General features: G+C 45.0%; 2 protein-coding genes across 3 annotated transcripts; one reads left to right on the forward strand and one right to left on the reverse strand.

Annotated features, from left to right (window-relative positions):
* Nucleotides 1–2,139: 2,139 nt before the first annotated feature.
* Nucleotides 2,140–9,275, forward strand: EEF1AKMT1 (EEF1A lysine methyltransferase 1). Of its 2 annotated transcripts, none has more exons than XM_035116166.2 (5): nucleotides 2,140–2,278; nucleotides 5,172–5,324; nucleotides 7,074–7,156; nucleotides 8,039–8,319; nucleotides 8,712–9,275. In XM_035116166.2, the coding sequence occupies exons 2-5, from the start codon at nucleotides 5,175–5,177 to the stop codon at nucleotides 8,852–8,854; spliced, it is 657 nt and encodes a 218-aa protein (XP_034972057.1). In that variant the 5' UTR covers nucleotides 2,140–2,278; nucleotides 5,172–5,174; the 3' UTR covers nucleotides 8,855–9,275. The 2 variants fall into 2 exon arrangements, with proteins under 2 accessions (XP_034972057.1, XP_060129813.1); XM_060273830.1 differs by lacking the exon at nucleotides 2,140–2,278 and adding an exon at nucleotides 2,450–4,370.
* Nucleotides 9,276–9,318: 43 nt separating this feature from the next.
* On the reverse strand, nucleotides 9,319–22,903 carry IL17D (interleukin 17D). Its single transcript, XM_035116165.2, has 3 exons — nucleotides 22,732–22,903; nucleotides 20,733–21,028; nucleotides 9,319–14,064 (listed from the first exon to the last, which is right to left on the reverse strand). Exons 1-3 carry the CDS (start codon nucleotides 22,744–22,746, stop codon nucleotides 13,722–13,724), a joined length of 654 nt encoding a protein of 217 aa, XP_034972056.1. The 5' UTR covers nucleotides 22,747–22,903; the 3' UTR covers nucleotides 9,319–13,721.
* Nucleotides 22,904–24,319: the final 1,416 nt, after the last annotated feature.

The raw sequence follows: 24,319 nt of genomic DNA on the forward strand, positions 1-24,319 counted from the left end.
CAACAAACTACTGGTAGTTCCAATTAACATTAGAAGAAGAACAAGGGCCATGGCAGCAGGAGCAGTAGAACAACTCTCACCCAAACCAAAGAAACATACTACTACAATCAGGATTACGGTGTCCCACCTTCCACCCTGCAGTGAGAAAGGAAGGGAGAAACAGTGAGTGGGGAAGATTATTTCCATCTCCAGACTCAATAAGAACCAATATTTAATTTTTCTGCAGTTGCAGAAAGGATCCTGAGATGGGATATTCAACAGCTCTCCCCATATGGGTCAGGAACTTGCTTGAGCAACCATCTATAGTCAGACGTAAGGTGAACGGCATTTCCATGCACTCTGGTTTCTGTCACGGTGCCCTGTTGCACCAGAAGTGGTTTAGTCATGAAGGACGCATGACCCCGGAAAGCTAGCTGGGGACAAACGCTGGCTCCCTCAGCCTGAAAGTGAGATGAGTGCTGCACCCCATACTTGCCTTTGGCTGGACTTAACCGCCCAGAGGTCCTCCACTACTTTGAGACTTTCTTCTGGAGCACCCTCCTGCTGAACAAAGCTTTGACCAAGGAAAATGTATCCGATCCATAGTTCCTGATAAAGGAAAAAACAGAGGACCAGGTGGCTACCCTACAGATATGCAGACAAGGTAGCAGCACGCCTGGTGGGGTGAGCAATAAAGTACATGCTTTGATCCAGCATGCCAAAGTTGCTGTCAGTACTACCATTGAGGTAAAAGGAGACACAAGATAAAACATTCTTAGCAAGCATAATATTAGATGGCCCATTAACATCTAGTTTAATTCTTGTTCCATGGGAGCCATCAGGAAACAAAATGATGGTCATATGGCCTCTTGAGCCCTGTGCAACATGGAATTAATATTAGTGGGGGGAATTGTTATGGCAAAAGAGGTAGGCCTTAATGTTTCTAGATACCTTGCATGACACTGCCCTAGAACAGCTGGCCAATGAATCAACCAGAGGGGCAGCAACCCTGGATTTTATATTAAGTGGCGCCCAGGACTTGGGGCAGTGTGGAAGTGTTGTTGAACCAAGCAATAGCTGTGACCATCAGGCTAACCAATTTAATATATAAACATTTCCTTCCAGTAGCACCTTAGAGACCAACTAAGTTATTGGTATGAGCTTTTGGTATTATTAAGTTATTGGTATGAGCTTCTTCAGATACCAATTTTATATACTGTATTCAGTGACCATTTTGGAACAGCACTACTTAACAGTACTAACTGATTTGTTACACCACTGTACAAACTGGAGGGAGAGAGATAAAGCTCTCTCAAGGCTCAATTCCTAAACTTGGGAGCAAGCCCCATTCAACTCAATGGGTCTTACTTCCCGGTAGGCTGCAAATCCTAAAAAAAATTGGTAGTCCGAGTCACTGAAGCCCCCTCAGGTCTTTTGGAATAACTGGTAGGGTCATGTAGCTGAACATAATTACCGTATAGTACAGAACTAATGAATGTTGTTCTCTCTAACAGCATTTTTGAACCCTTCCCTTCGTTTCCCATTTCCCCCCCCCCCCGAGTTCTGTTTAGTCCCTTCAAATACAGTAACTCCCTTCTCCTCTTATTTAAACGCCTCCCTCCCCTCTTTATTTTTATTCTCATGCCTCCAAGTCGGTTTTCCTTAACTGGTTTATAGGTAAGCTTTGCATGTTTATTAACTGGCCCGTTCCACACAAACACACACACTCTGTTAATATAAAATAAAATAATAAAGATGAGGTGTGCCATAAGCGTCGGTGGCAAGCATAGCTGTCAAGTTCTCCCTTTTTTCATAATAATAATAATAAGTTTTTATTTATACCCCGACCCCCCCAGTCAAAACCGGGCTCAGGGCGGCTCACACCAATAAAATTACAATAAAACATAAAAAGCAATTGATTAAAATACAGATTAAAATACAGTATTAAAATTTAAGTTTAAAATGCAGCCTGATTTTAAGTAGTCCATAAATCCAAGCCATGAGGGAGGAGAACACAGGGGTCAGACTAAATCCAACTCAAAGGCCAGGGAAATTCCCTTATGCTGAATAGGCTTCCTCGCGAGAAAAGGGAAAACTTGACAGCTATGGTGGCAAGATTAAAGAAAATACTGTAGTAAAAAAACCTGGCTCGCTCTGAGGGATAAAAACAGAGCGAGCAAAGGAGCCGCTTTCCCTGCGCTAGAGGGCGCAAGAGAGAAGCTTCCCAGCCGGGCGGCTCGCGAGGGGAGGCGGGCGGAGCCTGGCGAAGGGAGGCCGCGGGCGGAGAGGCCGCGCTGCGGTGAGTGGAGGGGAAGGGGAAATGGCTGCCGGCGCGGGAGGGAAGGCGCGGAATCCCGAGAGAAGAGATGGGGAGGCCCGGCTGCTCTCAATGTTGTGCCTGCCTATGGGGGGGAATAGGTTGGACGAAGAGGACGTGCCGTGGGACGGGGGTGGGGGGTGGGGAGAGAAGGTTTGCATTGGGCTGGGCTCGCAGCATCATGAAAAACGTTAGCGACTGGGGCAAAGTTGGTGCAGCATGTTCCCGCAAACAGCGCTCAGCTTCTGGGTTTATTTATTTTGCGTTTATTTCCTCGTGTATGCGTGTGTTTGCAGAGTTCCTCGACGCCGCAGTTCCCAACGCACTTCCTTTAAAAACTGGGGGGGGGGCAGTCAGTGTGGCAAACTTGTTCTATTTCCCTGAGGTTTCCTCACGCCGCCTTCCAGGGATGCATGCGCCCTCGAAGTCGCTAGCTAGCCAAATGCCTCCTTTTTCTTTTTGAAAGGACAGGAAGAGGGAACGTATAAAAGGTTGCACAAGTGGGTGGTATAAAAGGGAACGTTTAAACGTATAAAAGGTTGCACAAATGGGTGGTATTGAGAAGAGGCAGCGAGCCCAAAATGTTTCAGGAATAGTGTAAAACTCTCCCTGCTCCATAGCTGTCAAGTTTTCCCTTTTTTAAAGGGAAATACCCTTATGCTGAATAGGCTCCCTCGCGAGAAAAGGGAAAAGTTGACAGCTATGCCCTGCTCCCTATGCTGGAGTCAAAGTTCCCTGCTGAGCAGAAGTCAAGGAAGGCCTTGGTAATGCTTTACTTCACTCCAGTGCCTGCAAATATGAATTGGGCTAACAGGGTCTTAAGGTGTGGTGGCTTCCTTGAACTACTTGGGTTGGGGATGGAGAAGCTGTGGCAATCTCAGCACAGTCCATAGTTGGGGATGGTAGGAGTTGTAATCCAACAACGTCTGGCGTCCCGGGACGCAGGCTCCTCATCTCTGCTTAGATAAAAATCAAAACCAATAACACAATGTAGGTCAAGCGGCAAAGCGACTTCCGACGCATTGTGAGCTTTATGACGGAGTGGGGCTTGAGTCTGACTTTCCAAACCTCATCCTACATGCCAACCGCTATACAAAGTTATATGAAGAAATTGTGTCCCGATCGGTTATATGTTTCTGATATAAATTGGTCACGTAAGCCCCAGAGTGATGGTGAACTAGGCAATAAATTTTTAAGAAGCATTTCTGTAATACACTAGAGAGATGTTTTTAAACATCTATATGGAGCTGCTGGGAGAGATCATGGGGGGGGGGGGTTAGGCTGGGTGTTCATCAGTATGCGGATGATATCCAGCTTTACCTCTCTTTTAAATCGGAACCAGTGAAGGCGGTGAATGACCTGTGTGAGTGTCTGGAAGCGGTTGGAAGATAGATGGCAGCTAACAGATTGAGGTTGAATCCTGACAAGACAGAAGTACTGTTCTTGGGGGACAGGGTGGACAGGTGTGGGGGACTCCCTGGTCCTGAATGGGGTACGTACCAGGTGCGCAGCTTGGGAGTCATTTTGGACTCACAGCTGTCCATGGAGGCGCAGGTCAGTTCTGTGTCCAGGGCAGCTGTCTACCAGCTCCATCTGGTACACAGGCTAAGACCCTACCTGCCTGTGAACTGTCTTGCCAGGGTGGTGCATGCTCTAGTTATCTCCCTCTTGGACTACTGCAATGCACTCTACGTGGGGCTACATTTGAAGGTGACTTGGAAATGACAATCCAGAATGTGGCAGCTAGATTGCTGACTGGGAGTGGCTGCTGAGACCATATAATACCGGTCCTGAAATACCTACATTGGCTCCCAGTATGTTTCCGAGCACAATTCAAAGTGTTGGTGCTCACCTTTAAAGCCCTAAACAGCCTTGGCCCAGTATACCTGAAGGAGCGTCTCCACCCCCATGGTTCAGCCCGGACACTGAGGTCCAGCTCCAAGGGCCTCCTGCGAGAAGTGAGGTTACAGGGAACAAGGCTGAGGGCCTTCTCAGTAGTGGTGCCTGCCCTGTGGAACTCCCATCAGATGTCAAGGAAATAAACAACTGTTAGACTTTTAGAAGACATCTGAAGGTATCTGTATTGGGAAAAATTAAATGTCTTATGTTTTACAATATTTTTATATGTACTGTAAGCTGCCCAGAGTGGCTGGGGAAACCCAGCCAGATGGGTGGGGTATAAAAATTATTATTATTATTATGGCTGGGGAATCCCAGCCAGATGGGTGTGGTATAAAAATTACTACTACTACTACTACTACTACTACTACTACTACTAAATTGCTTTAGACATACATTTGTCAAATACAATCTTAATACATACAAGACTTTCATTATGAACCATGTTTAACATACTGCAAATATACACAGCTGGAAGTTTGTAGACATGAAAACATGTTTCTTTTGAAGTTGACAGCTGTGCTGATATTGGCTCAGTAGAGAATAATAAAATATACTGTTTAAACATAACATTTTTGCTTGACACCTTAAAAGTAAAACTAAAGAGTGTTTCTAGTTTCCTTGCTCCTCACCTCCCCACCAATTAAAATGTACCGTAACTTCAACATGAAAATAACATAGGAAGGGAATTAATCCGGAATAATATCAGCTGCAAACATTCACAGTATTTGAGAACTCCTTTCCTATAAGGATTCCTAGAGATGCTCTCCATGATGTATGGGCAGTCACAATGTATGAAATTTAAAATATTTCTGAAATATTGCCTTGATTCCTATTTTTGTTGTTTCCAGAAATGAGAAAACGCTTTCATTTCTGCCTCTTATGGCAAATAGATACAATTTTACAGCTAGTCCCTGTATCTTTTGAAGATTTTTTGTTAACAAAAGGGCTTTATTTTGCTTTGCTTTGCTTCTAGAAAATGAGTGACAGTGACGATGATGTCCCTCAGCTTTCATCTGAAGCCTTATCTGCTCTGCAGGAGTTCTATATTGAGCAACAGCAGAGAGAAGACATTAAGGCAACAGAAAGATTTGATAACAATTCTCTTGGCTCAATAGAAGAGAACTGGGTAAGCTGGTGCATTTTGACTAAAATACAGTTTGTGGTAGCACTTCTATAGAATGGTACAGGATCACAGATATGCAGGACAAAAGAGAGAGAGGCACCCAACGAGACTATCAATAGTTGGAATGCTAAATGACATTCACCATTATTGTTACAGCTCAGATGAAATTTTTTACTTGGTTTTGGCTTTTAAGTCCGCTTGCTGTACAGTGGTACCTCGGTTTATGAACACAATTGGTTCCGGAAGTCTGTTCATAAACTGAAGCGAACTTTCCCATTGAAAGTAATGGAAAGTGAATTAATCCGTTCCAGATGGGTCCGTGGCATTCGTAAACCGAAAATTCGTAAACCGAGGTGTTCATAAACCAAGGTTCCACTGTACTGTATTGAGAAACATTTCAGAGAATGTAAACTCTGGGCAAGCAAATTGTCTATAGTGGTGTGTGTTCCTGTTTGTTAGACAATGACTGCATTACTGTAGTATAATTGTACTATTTCCACTCATTAGCTTGCTTCTCATGGGAAACGTGCAGTTTGGGAAAGTGGAAGAGACATTATCTTTTCCTTCAGTGAAAAATTAAGCGGAACGAAAGATCCAATTTAATACTAAGAAACAAAGTTATCATTGGCTCAGTTTTTTCTACCTAACCTGGACTTTCCCATTTTTCTCATGACAAAGAAATGGGTATGGACTGGATATTTGGAGGGTGCAGGGAACCAAGACTGGAGCCCTGGAAAATCTTACTTGTATTCTTGATCCCAGTTTGGGACACAAACTCTCATCATTATTTCTTCCAAGCCTCAATCATGTGGTCCTCCCCCACCCTGCTTGTTTCCCATTCTAGTCTCCCTGTCCACTTCTCTTAGCAGCTAGTTCCTGCTGTTTCTCATAAGCCTGGGCCACACACATATACATATTTTAAATACTGTAACAAATTATGAATTGTTAACATGAATGTGATTCTGGAGTGTATGTCCACTGTCTGCACCCAACAGCCAATCCTTAACTCCCTCCCCAATGCAGGCCCCACACTCAGCATTTTCTGCTCAGTTCATTGTATCTTATCATCTTGATCAGGGGTCCCCAGACTACAGTCCGGGGGCCACATACGGCCCCCAAGGCTCTTTTATGCAGCCCCCAGGGACCCCCGTCACCCGCTGTCGCCGCCCGCTCTTACCGGCACGGTGCGGCGTGGCTGCCGACTTCCGACCCGGAAAAGCAATGGAAATAGTTTGCGCGCATGCGCAAGCGCCATTTCCGGTGTACTTCCGGGTCGGAAGAGGCTTCTGCACATGCGCACAAGCTATTTCCGGCGCTTTCCAGGTCGGGAGTGTGCCAGAAATTGCGCATGGGCGTGCACAGCCGCACGCTCCCACACGTGCCCCCCCCACCCTCCGGCCCACCACGCAATTGGCGCGACGGGCATCCGGCCGAAAGCCGGGTAAGTTTGGGGACCCCTGATTTTGATCCTTCCAGCTTGACCTTTCAGATCTCTACCACGATCATTGACATGTTGTGTCTCCTTTTTCTTCTGTTTGCCCTTTTTACCTCGGGGAGAATGAAATGGAAAGTGAAAAGGACACAACTGCTGGATATCTGTAGTGGAGGCCATATACAACCCTGAGCCCCATTCTGCTTAGTGGGATGTCTGTGTCCCCCCCCCCCCCATTCTGTTGACTCAGCAGAAGCAAAGTAGACATTTATTGTACAAGAAAAGTGTATTACTGATATTTGTGCTTTATTTCCCCCCAGCAACTGAGCCAGTTTTGGTATGATGCTGAAACTGCGCTCCATTTAGCTAACGAGGCTGCAAGAGCAGTTGGAAGCGGTGGCAGGTGAGTTCTATAAATCTAGCAATGTGTTTTTGTCTTTTTGAAAATATTGTAATACTGTTTTCTGGGGTTTTTTTGTAGTATGTTAATGTGTCAACCTTTCTGTAGTACATCGCTACAGCTTTGATAGTGAGACAACATTGATCATTAAAGCACAGGACTGTGAAATGGTGTTTGTAATTTCTACATTGCATATAACATGCAAAGCTTTCCTTATCACCTACCTGTGACGAAGGAACCAACATTTCCATTTTACAGATGAATTGAGGCGGAGACTTGAGGCCATCTATTAATTTGTGCAATGATTTCAAGCCTCACTTCTGAGGTCCAAGGGATGCTAATAACTCCTGTCCATCTCTAAGACCTCTTTTATATTTATTGTGAATTTGACTAATATGGCATTCCAGAACTGTTTGGAGGAACCATGTTTTCTGGTTCCTGTGACATGTCAGTCCTAATTGTGCACATTACCTCTGTATGATCAACTGTTTTTGTAGTGCAGAAGCTCAGCCCTTGGCTCCTGCAAGTGGTGGGGACTGCATTTCTTGGAGCATGAAAACTGTAATTGTTGAATATACACAATGCAGTCAGTAGAGATATCATTGGAAATATGCGGGTAATAAAAATGCATTGTTTAACCTTGTCATATCTGAAGGAGCAGAAGGGTCTTCTCCTTTCTTAATAAGGAAGACTTAGTGTGTGAGGGTTTTGTTTGCAGTTGCTTGTAAAGTTTCCTAAGTAAGCATATCCACTCGAAAAAAGAAATCCCTTTCTTTGGGGTAATTGCTATGCCGATGCAAACTTCAAGTTGCCACGCACACGCTGTTTAGCACAAGTTCTGGATTAAATATCTGAACCTTTTTCTTCATCTCTTTATCTTTTCAGTATAGCATGTGTTAGTGCACCCAGTGTTTATCAAAAATTGAAAGAACGGGACAACAAAGATTTTTCAACATGTTTATTGGAATATGACCAAAGATTTTCTGTGTATGGAGCTGAATATGTTTTCTATGATTACAACAATCCCTTGAACCTTCCGACCAACCTCACACCACACAGTTTTGACATTGTCGTAGCAGATCCACCCTACCTGTCTGAAGAGTGTCTCAGAAAAACTGCAGAAACCATGAAATACTTAACTAAAGGAAAGGTTCTGCTTTGTACAGGTATAAGCACTGCAACACCTAACATCTTATTATCTGTCATTATAGTGTCTGCATTCATTTAAAAGGATAGTGCTCATGACTTTGTACAGCATCTTGATTTGGGGAAAAGTCAACTCTCACAGAAAGCCGTTGTAAAGGGATATAGGATAGTGGGGGGAAACAGTAGTAGTTAAAAAGATAATTTAAATATGCCATTGCTTTGCTATGATAGCAAACTGTTGACTTAGGACATTGGCTGCTCGGGGCAACCATAGAGAAAGTCTGTTTGCCTTCATGCCCTGCTTCTGAGAAGTCTGAGGTTGGCCACAGTTTGAAATGGGATGGGCCAACAAGAAAGTTCTTACTCTCTTTGTTCCATTAAGACATGATCTTTTGTTCATTTTCCGCTGCAGGTGCTGTTATGGAGGAATATGCTGCTAAGTATCTTGGTGTGAAGATGAGCAAGTTTATTCCAAAACATACTCGAAACCTAGCCAATGAATTTAGATGTTACGTGAACTATGATTCTGGACTAGATTCTGATTCTGTTTCTTGACACTGCTCATAAAGATTTAACCAAATATTTCAGTCTGGGGCTTTTTTCCTTCTCTGAAGGTGTGAACATTTGTAATTTGTTTTTAACATTCAGCAGTATTTGTGCTAAAAGGAGGGAGGTGGTGATGATGAGAGGCAAGGGTGGACATGGGACAGGTGCAGTAACATTGCATAACCTTTCTCCCACCAAAACAATTCTTATACTGTACTCTGCCAACCCAACTGACAGGTCTTGCTCCCTTTCCTATTGCTCTGTGGGCAACTGAAGCTGAGAACAAGTCCAGCAAATGATTAACGCAGTTACTGGGAGGAAAGATGCAGCCATTCATTTTAGTTACACCCTGCTCAGCAGTGCAGGATACTACTGTATTTTTCAGTGTATAACACGCGCCGGTGTGTAAGATGAACCCTATTTTTTTGGGACTCTAAATTAAGGGAAAGGGGGGCATCAGTAGCAGGCCTTGCCGCAGCCACCAAATCACCCATGACCATCTCCTGCTCGCAGATGCCACCAATCGCCCGTCCCCCCCTGCACTATCCATGTATAAGATGACCCCCAATTTTTACTATATTTTTATTTTTAAAAAATTGTCTTATACGTGGAAAAATACAGTACTTACTTCCCTTTTAAGTCAGTCTTCCCATTTTTACAAGTCTCCCATTTCTCCAGTTTGCTTTGAAGAGCTTGCTGACGTCCATGTTAAGTGTGATGTTAACATTTCCCATGAGGTTTCCAGCTTTCCATGCACTGGTCCTTGTGTTTACACATCTGCTCCTTCTTTCCCCCTAATATTTTGGGTAGAGGAAAGCTTCCCATAGACACCCGGTTGGCCACAGTGGGAACAGCCTACCTGGACTAGATGGGCCATTGACCTGATCCAGCATGGGTTCTTTTATGTTCTTATGAAGTTGAGTGCCCTGGCATCTTCATACAACCCTGCATTTCAGCAGTTCCCACAGCCATAGCACATCTCACTTGCCCAGCATCCCTACATCCCTGCAGGGTGCATTCTACAGGTGACAGCCATCTGTGCTTTAACTTAGCCACCAAAGGTTTTAAATTTTTGTTTTAATATGAACTAAATTCTGAAATGAGAGCAAAAGAGAACATTGGATACATATGCCTTGGCACAAAACCTTCAATAGTTCGAGTCTGGTTTGTATTCATTATCTCAGAACTCCAGACTAAGCCTGTATATTGCCTGTACTTTGAAATCTTGCCCTTACTTAAGCCGCCAAGTACTCTGCTCTTTGACTGGAACAGTTTCCTCTACAATAATAGTTGCATTCCCCACGCAAATTCTTATTCCTTCCCATTATGAATAATCGCCTCCAACCAAAATGTGCAGAGGTCATTAACTAGTTTGCCAATGTGAAAAAGATTCTCCGGGGGCATTTGAAAACCACAACTTTAGCGTTAGACACTTGCAGATACACATAAGTCACCCAGTTTTAGCATATGAACTGTGGTCAAATGGGTGCATTAAAATTAGCTGTTCTCTGATAGTGCACGCCCAGTGAGTTGCCATATAGTAGTCACAGATGCCTGAATAGTTTGATGCTGGAAATTATGGTGGGATGCTGCTGGTTGTATTGTAAAATACAAGGCAGATGCAAGGAAAATCCTCTGTGGCGGTTGATTTCGATACTAAAGTGAATGACTACCACAATTTGCACCTCTGAATTCCCAATAAAAGTTGCAGGGAGGGGTTCCTGCCATAAAAGTTATATCAAATTATGTATAGCTGCCAGTGTTTCCTTTGAATTGTGCTCACAAATTATGTCTGGACTGCATTCAACTAGCATTTCTTTCCTTTTAAATCTGCCTTCCTTACCCATCCCCTCCCCACCACCCCAGTATACTATAGAATGCAGAGATTCTGTTAGGGGTCCATGGACTCAGCGCTGTGAAGTAATCTCAAAGGAATGTTTGGCTGGAAGAGCCACAGCATAGTGCAGTGTAGCGCAGCAATGGAGAGAGAAATAAAATTCATCATTGGGGAAGTTTTCTAGAAGAAGGACATGTTATTGGATGCAAAGGTTAGCCAGGCTCCATTAGGCACATTTCAGAAGTTTCTACCTGGATTTTGGGAAATCTGAATTAGCTGATCTCGTTTCCAATTGGATTAGAAATTCACAATTGTTCTGTATTTGAGTTCTTTTCTTCTTTTCCATTTTTACGGAGGAACATAGGAAGCTGCCTTACAGCAGATCAGTTTTTGCCCAGCACTGCCTATTTTGATTAGCAGTGGCTTTCCATGGTGTCTGTCACTCCTCCCCACGTGTTGATAAAACAGTTGGGGGGGGGGGCAGGGACCAGGACGGACAAACTTGATCAAGATTGCACTGCAACCCTTTTCTACCATTTTACCAGTGTGTTTGTGAACATGTGTGTGGTAATATTGTAAAAAAGCAATATGTGATTCTACACAATTGTGTGATGATTCTTTTTGGGAGGTATTTACGAGCGTGCCAAAACAAGTGTGCACATTAGTAAAACCGTCCAAAAATAGGTTCACATTATTATGGATCAACCTGCACTGTTTTATCAGTAATGGTAAAGGGACCCCTGACCGTTAAGTCCAGTCATGGATGACTGTGGGGTTGCAGCGCTCATCTCGCTTTACTGGCTAAGGGAACCGCCATTTGTCCGCAGATGGTTTTTCTGGGTCATGTGGCCAGCATGACAAAGCCGCTTCTGGTGCAAAGGTTCATTAATAAAGCAGTGGGGAGGGACATGCCTCAGCTTTCAGCTCATTTGCAAACTGTTCTAGATTTACCCTTGGGAGCAACAGAACACAAAATTCTTCCATTTGCTACATGAAAGCCCTTCAGATATTTGAAGACGGCTGGAATGTCTCTCCTTAATCTTTTCCAGGCTAGATGCACCCAGGTATTCTTTAATTGTTCCTTATAGGATTTGGTTTACAGATTCTTCCTCCTAGTCACCCTTCTCAGATCATCATCCTAGTTGCTATGCTCAATTTGTGTCTTCCTTAAATTGAGGGGAAATCTTCATCCCAAAAATTTGCCACCCCTTCTACACAACTACTGAATGCCCAGTGGTGTCATTCTGGTCACCCTAAACAAAGGCCGAATGGCAACTGTTGTGCCATGTGTGCAATTTGGAGATAGATTAGCAGCCATCTACCTGATAGTTAGAAAGATACATGAATAAAGCCAAAGCAATTTGATAACCTATTGATGTCTGCTAACATTACACATTAGAAAACCATGGCTCACTCTCACCAAGTGGAATGGGTGGCTTGGGAAATGAGGAAGGTCACAGAATATCCATAAAGGATGGTGCTTGCAGTGTAGGAAGTTGCGGAGAAAGGGGTTATAGACAGAATTAACCCTGTAAATTGAGTCAACAGCTTTGTCTATTGTTGAGTGTTCAAAGAGGCAGCTGCCTCCAGCTTACACAGTTTGCTGAACCTTTGCTGTTTAGAGCTTTTGGCTCATACATTCATTAAATTTGGCAGAAGCTCTGCTCTCTCACCGATGGAAGCCAAGGCACATTTACTCCCCCTTGGCCAAGCAGTTTGGTTTCATTTATCTGATCTCTCATCATCCTTGTTATTCCCAAAGGCTCCTGCAGCCTGAAAAATCTATAACTGATAACTAGCTTGTAAGAAAGCTAAGAACAGCTTAAAAGGGCAACTGGCATGTTTCCACACTTCTGAAAGGGGTCATAAGCCAGACTATTTTTCAAGCCAAGACCTCTTTCCATGATGTTATGTGAGCAAGAGTACCATATATTGTATAGGGTTGGTGTGCATTTGCAGCATATATAATACTGCCCTGATCAACATCTGAGCTGTAAACTGGGAAAAACACCAGTACTTTACTGCTTGTTAACGCCAGCAGTAAAGTTCTTCACTTCTCTACATTTCGCGCTGCCCTTTGAGTAAACTATTCATAGACTGAGACTCCTTTGTATTGTGAGGATGCTACCTTTCCAGCAAGTCTGCTGATGCTGCTTTTGAAATGATATTTTGTGAAATGTTTTCTTCTTTCGAACACAGAAGTAATAATTAAAGCTGAAGCAAAAATAATCCGGAGTCCAGGACATTGCACTGTTAGAATCCTAACATCAGAATCCCAACATCAGGGTCACATCTTAAAGACACACCCCTTTCAGCAACCACTACAATAAGGATTTGGGAGATTTGACAAAAGGGGGTCCACTATCGTTTGACGTCCGGAACAGATAAAAAATGAGTTGCTTGCACCCTTTAAGGTTCAGTATGACATGACAGACCCAAAGGGATCAGCATTTGTGAGTCTCAGAAGAGGATCAGTGATGACGACACATAATGGCTCTGCTTCAGAGCAAAGCCAACATTTGTGGACCTCTGCCTTTATCTATAGCAGCTATTAGGTGGTACAAGCCTCATTTTTCCTGGACCCCTACTGTATCCCCAGCACTACTTTCCAGGCGTGATTTCTTAATTTGTGCAACTCATTCCCATTATGATTCTTCAAATCTCATTATGGCTCTGTGTCACTGGGCTGTGTCCCACTGCACCTCCAGCTTCTGTCTTTGCAACGTTTGCAATGCTATTTTCAAAGCACGCTGCTTCTATGGGTGGGCCCTATATATGCACAAGCATCACCTGGCCTCTCAAAAACAAGGGCCTCACAGCCAGGTACATTGATCTGACTGCACTGAAGGGGACTGTATTTGAGCTGGCACAAACTTCCTGTGCATATGAACTGTTCTCCGATGGCTCATTCATGGATGCAGGCTGCAGCCCTCATCATCATGCAGGGGTGTGTGTGTGTGTGTGTTTATGAATGGGCTCTAGAACTCCCAGAACCGGGGAATGGCAAAACTAAAAGGACATGCAAAGCAACCTTTGCCATCAGTTTTCTTTGGGGGCTTTCATTCTGATGGTGGCTTGCTGTTGCGATTCAACGAGCAACTTTACCCCTTGCTTGTCTATGCTGGAATTTACACCCTCGACTTCTTTTTCATGTACCTGTGGTACACAGGTGCAGCCCACTGGGATAGTGACATAATCCTCTGTGTAGACATAGCGTCCTCCGGTGCACGTCGTGGTTCGGCGCAAGATGACTGCTGGCATTAGCACTGGGACACTCCGGAAGTGGAAGTTCTCCTCCCCGTAAACACCAGTCAGGCAGCCCTTGCATAGGCAATAGGCTTCGGGGATGTACTTTGGATACCTTGCCGGGTCATAGGAGATTCTGTGCCAAAGGAAAAGAAAAGGGACTCAGTTCATGTGTCCTCGACCGTCTCCCAACTCCTTGTTTTATCCCAGCTGGAAAAGATTACGGCAAAATGTTGACAGTTGCTTTGCACTGCATTAAATAATGTTTTCGTTATTATGCCAAGGAGAGGGAAGGAGGGGAACAGCTGCAGCTCTTAGACACGGCCTGCTTATTTGAAAACTTGGAGAGAGAAACCCTTTGGACAGCTCCCTAAACGGATCAGCATCTGAAACAACGGCATGCTCAATTTCCTCGTTCATGCAATGGTACAGTGGATTCATTCGGCTCAACTCTCTCATAGCCGATGCACATCAATTGTTTCCTTAGGGGGATTCTTAGCTGTAGAGGGTATGTCATCTCTATTCTTCCACACACCCTTAGCACTAATCCACTGCCTTTGTTGTGGACAGACCTGGACCCCTTTTTCCTGGCCCTGCTCCTCCTTGTTTTTAACAGCAGGCCTAAAGTTCTTCCCTTATCACTCTTTGCCAAAATAATAATAATAATAATAATAATAATAATAATAATAATAATAATAAGCAGCTTGGGGAGGTGGGTTTCCAATGAAACAGTCCTGATAACGCAATGAGTTTTAGATGCGCAATGTTTTAGCTGTGATCCACTAACCTCTGCACCCTTTGTGTGCCCCCTAAAACTCTTCCAGGTCCCGTCCCCCCACCTCTGGAGCAGATTTACACAGGGGGCACATGGCAGGAGCGGGGGAGAGGAGGGAAAAAGTGTCATGTAACAGCCAAAACTCGTTGAGCTCCCTTCCTTGACTTAGCAAGACCCAGTTACACTTTTGAAGGACTCACAGAGCTGCAATAAATGTGTAGTTCTGGCCTTTGTCATAATAGGGATATTTGTCTACTCGCAGGCAGGCGATAAGTAACTTTGTAAAAGCAAGGAAGGCAAAAGCATTTTTAAATAAGAGGTGGGGAAATCAAACAACCTTTCCTTTTCAGAATCTGTTGCTGCTTGGAAGCTCACTAACAAATGCGGAATGGAAGAAATTAGGCGCAATTCAAAGCCATGCTTGGGGACATGTTTGGCACAGAGCTCTAGCATCACATAGATCGATGCTCTGGAAAGAGGATGAAGATGACCTCTGGCTTCAAACAGAACACAAAACTAGATCCAAGTTTCTGCAACTCATGTCCATATGTGAAACAGAAGCAATTTTCCTGAGAAAGCTCACTTTTTGCGCAACCAAGCCTCATTGCCTTGGTGCAGAAACGCCCCCTTTTAAAAAGAAAGGCTTTGGTGCCTTGAGCTATCTGTCCACGTAGGGAATCCCTGCCCCTGTCTACAAGTTTGTAATACATGTGATACAATTATATTAATATTTATACAGCATTCTATAAATAGTAAGCCCCGAGAAAGAGGCTCACATGCCAACACCAATGAGGAACAAGGAAAAAATGTGAAGCAGGGTTTTCTCGGTCCAGTTTTTTCTTCTTCTGGTAAGTGCCATGGTGCCTAAAGACTGCCTGACAGTCAGTAAATCAACTGATGCAGCTTTCTACACACAAATGGCTACATAAAAAAAAAACCCATTAAGGATAAGCAGGGTCTTCACGGTATGACTGTGCTTATTGTAAAGCAGGCTTTTCCATTTGTGACACTGACTTTCACTTAAAGAATGAATAGGAAAAAAAGATGGAGGTGTTTTTTAAAAAATTAGTGGCAGCACCCTATTAGTGCTTCAAAACCCTATTAGTGCTTCAAACTCCATGCCCCAGACTTACTTAAATACATCCACCCCCTATAAATATGACCAAATTAACCTGCTATAGGAGAATGGTCAAAACAAATTTCTTGAACGATACTCACTATTTACCAAGGTTTACATTTTCTAAAACATTCATGAGCTGTGCAAACTAGCACTATGGGTAGGCCAAGTCGCTCACTGACCAGTTCTTATCCGACTCTGATGCTGATCTAACCAGAAGATATATTTGTGCACCTGGAATTTGTATTTGGAGTGCCTGAATGTACCAAAAAAAAAGTCTAGAGAGTAAAAGAGAAATGACTACCTTTTAGATTTTTGAAATACATGTACAGATCAGTTAAAGGCAAACAGGACTGAGTCCCGAGAGGTTATCCAATTACATTTGCTATTGCTGTTAACCAAATTATATTTGCTTCAAACCTTAAATGTTTTGTTGCTCAGTGTCAGGAGTGAATTAATAGTGATTCAAGATGACTGTAGTCTGCATAAGCTTCCTACAAGTTGGACTCTGTTCAGGATGTCTGGAATTAGTCATTAAAAATACAGAAGAAGAATGTGAAAGCAGTAGTGCCAGATTGGGCCCTATAGAATGGAGGCTGCAAAAATAAGTGTTACCAAAATGCCTGTGTGCCTCCCTTGAGAGACACGCAATAATAATATATGTCTTAAGCTCAGTCTCCTAAATCCTTTAACACTTCTAAAACTTTGAGTGGCAACTGAAGCCTATTTGGAATTAGGTCTTTGAAATGAACATAGGAAGCAGGCTTACAGCGAGACACACCATTGGCCTATCTAACTCAGTATTGTCCACACTGACTGGCAGTTGTCTAGGGTTTCAGGCAAGCAACATTCCCAGCCGTACCTTCTGCATGCAAAACATGAGCACTACTACTGAGATATGCCCTTAAAGTTTAATTGATTTGGGATAAAGAAGATCTCTTCCTGAAGATTAGAATCCTGATAATTATGTTTTCTTTTGTACTTTGCTCACTTACTCGAGCCATTTGGACTACTGTAGTTTAAGTAGTTTCCTTACACGCAGGCACCTCTAGCATTTTGACCATTTTCTGTAGTCAAATTAACATCCAGTGAACTAGAAAAAAGAAGGCAGTGGCTACAGTCTTAAGCATGCTTACCAGAAGCATCTTCCACTGGAGCTATTGGTACATCCTACTGAACAGCAAGGGACCCAGGTGGCGCTGTGGTTAAACCACTGAGCCTAGGGCTTGCTGATCAGAAGGTCGGCGGTTCGAATCCCTGTGACGGGGTGAGCTCCCGTTGCTTGGTCCCAGCTCCTGCCAACCTAGCAGTTTGAAAGCACATCAAAATGCAAGTAGATAAATAGGAACCGCTACAGCGGGAAGGTAAACGGCGTTTCCATGTGCTGCTCTGGTTTGCCCGAAGCGGCTTTGTCATGCTGGCCACATGACCTGGAAGCTATACGCCGGCTCCCTCGGCCAATAATGCGAGATGAGCGCGCAACCCCAGAGTCGGTCACGACTGGACCTAATGGTCAGGGGTCCCTTTACCTTTACTGAACAGCAAAGGGGACGCAGGTGGCGTTGTGGGTTAAACCACAGAGCCTAGGGGTTGCCGATCAGAAGGTCAGCAGTTCGAATCCCTGTGATGGGGGGAGCTCCCGTTGCTCGGTCCCAGCTCCTGCCAACCTAGCAGTTCGAAAGCACATCAAAGTGCAAGTAGATAAATAGGTACCGCTCCTGCAGGAAGTTAAACAGCGTTTCCGTGTGCTGCTCTGGTTTGCCAGAAGCGGCTTTGTCATGCTGGCCACATGACCTGGAAGCTATACGCCGGCTCCCTTGGCCAATAATGCGAGATGAGCGCGCAACCCCAGAGTCAGTCATGACTGGACCTAACGGTCAGGGGTCCCTTTACCTTTACCTTTACCGAACAGCAAGGTTTAGGTTCAACATATTAAGTTAGATCCCTGAGTGTGTTATAAAGAGCGCAAATGCTGTTGCCCATCCAATTTGAGGAGGTGGAATTTTCAGCACAGAGCATGAGAGTTACGGTGGCAGTGCCATTTTTGACATGCAATTTGTTCCAATGTATACCTACAGGTCTTTCCAAATGCTTCCACATCTCTACATTGCTCCACATGATCATTTCTGCAAGCGAATGGCACTAAGTGACCTGGTTCGTCTACAGTAACACTGGGGAGCTTCCACTTGTGTTGTGTTAGCTTTCCCCTTGCAAGGCTGCAATTTCAACTGAACAATCCCTTAGGTGTGTTCTTTGATGAAACACATTTGTGGTACTCTGCACCTGTGTGGTGGCTCTGCATCTTCTAAGGATGCTGAAGCTGAACTGCTGCCGAATCAACCTGCTGACGTAGTCCTAAGGACTATGAACTGAGATTAATTGAATCGTATTACACCTAGGGAAAGGCAGCGCCAGACCATTTCCTCCAAGTCAAGCCCACAAGTCTTAGACCCAGTGTCAGATATGGGACCTGGTGCAGCTGATAGGGGTGCTCAGGCACTGCTGAACAGACGACCGGCATTGCCTGCAAAGTCCTGTGCAAAAAAAAGGGCCACCTGATGTCACTGTGATGTTAGGTGATTGGCAGATGAGTAGCCCCACCCACCTGTCATAGTTGGCTTGCATGAGTGGGTGGAAGAATGATCTGGCCCAGTGGCCAAATCCTGTTCCCCACCTCTGCACTACAGATCCAAAAAGGCTTATCGCAGATCTGTCTGGCATGGGTATGTTTAGCCTGGAAAAGATAAGGTTAAAGGGGTGATATGATAGCCATGTTCAAATATATAAAAGGATGTCATATAGAGGAGGGAGAAAGGTTGTTTTCTGCTGCTCCAGAGAAACGGACACGGAGCAATGGATTCAAACTACAAGAAAGAAGATTCCACCTAAACATTAGGAAGAACTTCCTGACAGTAAGAGCCATTCGGCAGTGGAATTTGCTACCAAGAGTGTGGTGGAGTCTCCTTCTTTGGAGGTCTTTAAGCAGAGGCTTGACAGGCATATGTCAAGAATGCTTTGATGGTGTTTCCTGCTTGGCAGGGGGTTGGACTGGATGGCCCTTGTGGTCTCTTCCAACTCTATGATTCTATGATTCCTACATGCGGATTTCAGCAATGCCTTCTATCTCTTTTGTGAAATAACCCAGTTGCCTGAGCTAGGAATGCAGCCACACAGACTGGAAGGAGTAGTGATAAATGCCAGTGTATCAAACTGGGGTTAGGTGTCTAGGGAAGAGTTGCAGGAAAAGACTTTAGGCCTGGATTTATTTACCATCACTATCATTAATAATAATCTGGACTCTAAACCGGTCAGGCCAATGACATCTGGAGATGACATCACAAGTGGGAGCTGGTGAACAAGTCAGCGAGGAGATGAAAAGTATCAGGAGGGGCCATGCGGAAGGGAAACAAAGGCAGACGAATTTGAGAGCGGGACATCTCAGCATCTGTGCAACTGGATGGGGGAGAGAGTGCGTGCAGGGGAGCACAGGACAGCTCTCTCAAGGGCGGACAGCATCAGTGCTATTTTTTCAGGGGGTACTCAAGTGTACGCAGTACTGGCACCTCTTTTTTTAGTTGCTAAAAAGTGCGGCACTTACAGTAACAACTTTATGGTGAGTACCAGCACCTATTTTCTAGGGGGGAAACCCCTGGACAGCATGATGGCATTCGAACTGGCCTCTCAGGTTCCAACTTGTTTATGGGAGGCATTACCCATGAAAGAAAACGTATGAACACTTTTGAACTCTCCTCTCTGGTACTTGGCCGGAGAAAAAGAAGAGCCACTAAACAGAAGCCAGGGTCAAAACAGCTTAATTCTATTTCTGGTTTTGTTGACTGCCCCGATTAATCAGAACTGGAAGCTGGAAGCCGTTACTTAGACTAGGCATAGTTGGGACCAGGACTGTGGACTCGACTTTTGCTTTCTAATAGAGTCCTGTAAATTCAGGAACAGAATACAACTGAACATGTACTCAGTATCAGAGCGGAACTCACAGTATTTTTGCACACAAATCAACTTTGTCTTCTTCCAAGCTTTCTTCACTTAAGCAGCCTGATATTTGGGGGGGGGGGGGGAGGATGGGGTGAGAAAGCTTTCCCCTTCTTGCTATTGTTACACAATGGGAAAAATAGAAGCCCTTGTAGATCTAGTGCAAATCACCCAGCTGATCTACTAGTGGATCAACCTTATGTGACCTTCAGTGTTAATAGTATAATAACAGTTTTAAACTACTCAGGCAAAGTATAAGGACTATTTTGGATATTTCAGTATATACAGAGCTTCTGTTTAGAGGGCTGGCATTCAGTTTGTATTCTTTGTAAACATTGTTTCTGAATACATAAAGTTAGTTTTAAAATACCGTATTAAGAAAACAACTGTTTTTAAAGCTAAATCAGGCAGAATACAAACCACATAAGCCAATGTTTATTAGTGGCCATTAAAAAGACAATATTTGCACTTCCCACGAAGGTACAAATGCAAATGCTGCTATTTGTTCAGACTATTATAATAATAACACACGTTTTTAAAATTAGAAACTGCCCCACTTTGGATGCATTTGCTTTGAAATCTACTCTTCCTGTTGTGACACATGTATGCACATTTAAAACAGCAGCTCCCCAGATGTTGCGGTTGGGCTAAAAATGTGACAGCCTAATTACTAGAGAGCAGAACAGGACACCCATGTGTGGCATCTCCCTTCAAGCCACAGAGGTGGGGATGGGGAACCTGTGGCCTCCAGATGTTATAGGGACTATGACCTCCATCACCCCTAACCATTGGCCATGCTGGCTGGGGCTGATGGGAACTGAAGTTCAGCGACACATAGCCGTAGTTGGAGAGATAAGAAGACCACACAACCCTCCTTCACATTTTAAGCTAAGGAGTGGCAGATGAATTGTGTTCACATTACCTGTAGGACCAAGGAGAGACGCTGTTGAGGTTGATAGGGAGCCTGTATACCTTGTCCGCAGCTGATCTGCCCCCTGCTGGACAACTGGTATTGTGATCTTTTTCCAGAGGCTCCAGCTGCAAAGTGTGATGGAAGGCGCTGAGCATCCCTGCAGTGAGTCGCCCATACAGCTGCTCCAGAAGCTCTTCCGGCCTGTCGGCGCAGGTTCGAGCACGCAGTGGGCGCTTGCTTACCTTGAAAGTCTCTAATCCAGGGAAAGGGAGTCCACACAAGAGAAGGCAGGCAAGCACCCACACCTATAATGCAGGGGGAAGGAAAACATATAAAGGATGCTTTTCTAGGTGATTGCTTCCCCAACACTTCCACATTTGAAGGAGGATAACAGGTATACCAGTTTTAGTTCGCAAGAGAGATTTGCAATGGAATCCTACACATGTCTACTTAAAAGTAAGCCCTATGAAGTTAAATTGGACATAATCCAAGCATAGGCATAGCCAGGATTTAAGTTGCTGGGGGGGGGGAGACACCCACCTGCCACCATCCTCTGTCTGGCTCTGTCTTCGGAATGAAATGTCTAAACAACTGTTGTTTTAAATTACTTTAAATTTACAAGTGCTCAGAAAAATCTGTCAAGATCTTTCTACAATTTCTACTTTTAGTTAAGTATTTTAATTTACTTACTTGATATGGGGGGCAGTCGTCCCCCCCCCCCGCAGGTAAGCATATAAAGATTAACTTTAATAAGCTAATCTATGATTGGTAAGTCATTGCTAAATCATTTTTGAAAGGAATTTAAAAGGTAAAGGTAAAGGGACCCCTGACCATTAGGTCCAGTCGTGACCGACTCTGGGGTTGCGCGCTCATCTCGCATTATTGGCCGAGGGAGCCGGCGTATAGCTTCCAGGTCATGTGGCCAGCATGACAAAGCCGCTTCGGGCAAACCAGAGCAGCACATGGAAACGCCGTTTACCTTCCCGCTGTAGCAGTTCCTATTTATCTACTTGCATTTTGACGTGCTTTCGAACTGCTAGGTTGGCAGGAGCTGGGACCAAGCAACGGGAGCTCACCCCGTCACAGGGATTCGAACCGCTGACCTTCCGATCAGCAAGCCCTAGGCTCAGTGGTTTAACCACAGCGCCACCTGGGTCCCACGCCACCTGGGAATTTAGATCTGTGCATATAAACTCATCAAACAGATAAGTCAGCATTCAGAATTAAGTTTTGAGAGTAACAATAGGAATCCACTTCCCAAGCAAGGAAGGCGTCATTCTGTCAGCTAAGTAGGTGCCATTGGCAGAGGATGCCCAAGTAGTGAAATCCATGCCCCCCCCCCCAGTAAACCTGTACACAATATCACACCTCGCCCGCTCTTCTAATCCTTGCGTCTGTTAAACAATTACAGGTCGGGAGCCTCACTCCTCGCAGTCGCAACGCTTGGTCATAGAACTTGGAGAGCTGGAAAGGATCCTCCAAGGGCCATCTAGTCCAACCCGCCGACTACAGCACCCGCCAACCCAACAGCGTCCTCAGCTCTGGTTTGCCGGGGGTGGGGCAGTGCGAACTATTCTCCCGCTGCGCCACCGCGCACCCCAGCCGCGCTGTCTTTGGCGAGCATCTCAGCTGGCACGATGTAATCCTCTGCTGCTTCCCATTCGGACCGAATTTAAAAGCTGCTTCGAATCTATTCATTATTATTATTATTATTATTATTATTATTATTATTATTATTATTATTATTATTACTACTACTACTACTACTACTACTACTACGCCCACCGGCTCCCAAGGACCTCGGAGGGAAAGCACCCCGCGCGCCGCCTGGGAAGAGTTCCGCCGCCCCAGCGCGCGCGTTTCAACAAAATCCGCGCTAAGCCTTCCTGCCCCACCGGCAGGAGCAGCTGCGGCCGCGGCCGCCGCCTTAACAAGGGAATTGGAGCGACGGCAAGCAGGCGGGAAGCTTGCGCCGAGGGTCCGCGGCGTCTCCCCGCGCCCTCCTTACCTTAGCCGTCTGCATCGTGGGCGCCACCGGGACCCGCAGCCCGGCCAGGCGCGCGAGGAGCCTCTGGGAAGCGTCGGCACGTGAAGCGCTTGATGATGGCCTTGGCTCTCGCGGTTGGGGGGGTGGGGGGTGCGGCGAGAGGAGAAGTTGGAAGAGTGCCCCGCTTCGCACTGCGTAGCCCCGGCGTGCCGGTGCCAAAATCATTTTCAGCCCCGGCGGAGGGGGGCTGCCTGCTTCGCGAATGTTTTTTTTTCCTTAGCTGGGGTGTGACTTGAGCTGGCGGGAGGCAGGGGGAGGTTCTCCTGGCCGTCGAAGAGTTTTGCCGCGCTTGCTGAGGAGGAAAGAAGGGCAACCAGGCGCGCGCAGCATGCCTCGGGGTCCGCTCACCTGGGCCAGAGGCCTAACAATCCTGCAAAAGTCAATGATCTCATCTCCCCACTGTAGATCCTCCAACAATGCACTTGCAAATCAGCTGTCGTGCGAAACTATGGTGGGTTTTTTTTTTGTGTTGTGTCCCCATCAGCAGAGAATGCAATGGGAAAATCGTAAGGTGCAGCAGCACGCAGTGCAAAAAGAATGTCAACCCCACGATTCCCAAGCAAGGGATCCTCCTAGGCTTTCATGGCATACCCTTCTCAAAGCCTCCATCAAAATACAGGCTACTACTACGGTAACATCTTTCTCTGTGAGCGGTTTACAAAAAGTAAGGTCCTGAATGTGAATTCTGGAAGATGTTTTGATTCTGCTAGATCCAGCATGCTAGAGCCATCTGTTTTAATTTTACAAAATCCCACTGATTACTTGCTGTTGAGCCTAAGCAACACTTGAATTATGAGGGTGTGGGGGCATAATGAAACCCACTCCCAACACCTCCCAGTTTTAGCCAAATTGCAGGTCTGGTGAAAATGAAAATGGGGCCCAGGTGGGTCTCCCCTCCTATAACTCAAATACTATGTACGGGTAGTGATGTATGGAAGTGAGAGCTGGACCATAAAGAAGGCTGATCGGCGAAGAATTGATGCTTTTGAATTAAGGACAGATCCTGAAGCTGAGGTTCCAATATTTTGGCCACTTCATGGGAAGAGAAGACTCCCTGGAAAAGACCATAATGTTGGGAAAGATTGAGGGCACAAGGGACAATGTTCTCGAAGTTACCAACATGAGTCTGACTAAACTGCGGGAGGCAGTGGAAGACAGGAATGCCTGGCGGGTTCTGGTCCATGGGCTCACGAAGAGTCGGACACGACTAAACGACTTAACAACAACATGTATGGGCAGAGCCCTACAAATACAGTATCCTTGAGATGCATGCCAAAGATGTTCTCTTGAGATGCATCAATAAGCATTTCTTACTAGAGCATGATTGCAATAACTTCTCAGAATTGAACACATAAAGCTGACTTCTACCAAGTTGGTCTATCTTGTCTGGCAGCGTCAATTATATTGTCATGGTCTTTCAAGAGGTGACTGGCATTTTGAACTAGAGCCGTTGAAACATGAATATTCTATCATTGAACTATTATTCTTCTGATTCACTTAATTAAGGGAAATGAAGCCAGTTTTGATAAATAAGCATTAGTAAGCATTC

This window comes from Zootoca vivipara, chromosome 4 (genome assembly GCF_963506605.1).
Source record: "Zootoca vivipara chromosome 4, rZooViv1.1, whole genome shotgun sequence".
Classification (NCBI taxonomy): domain Eukaryota; kingdom Metazoa; phylum Chordata; class Lepidosauria; order Squamata; family Lacertidae; genus Zootoca; species Zootoca vivipara.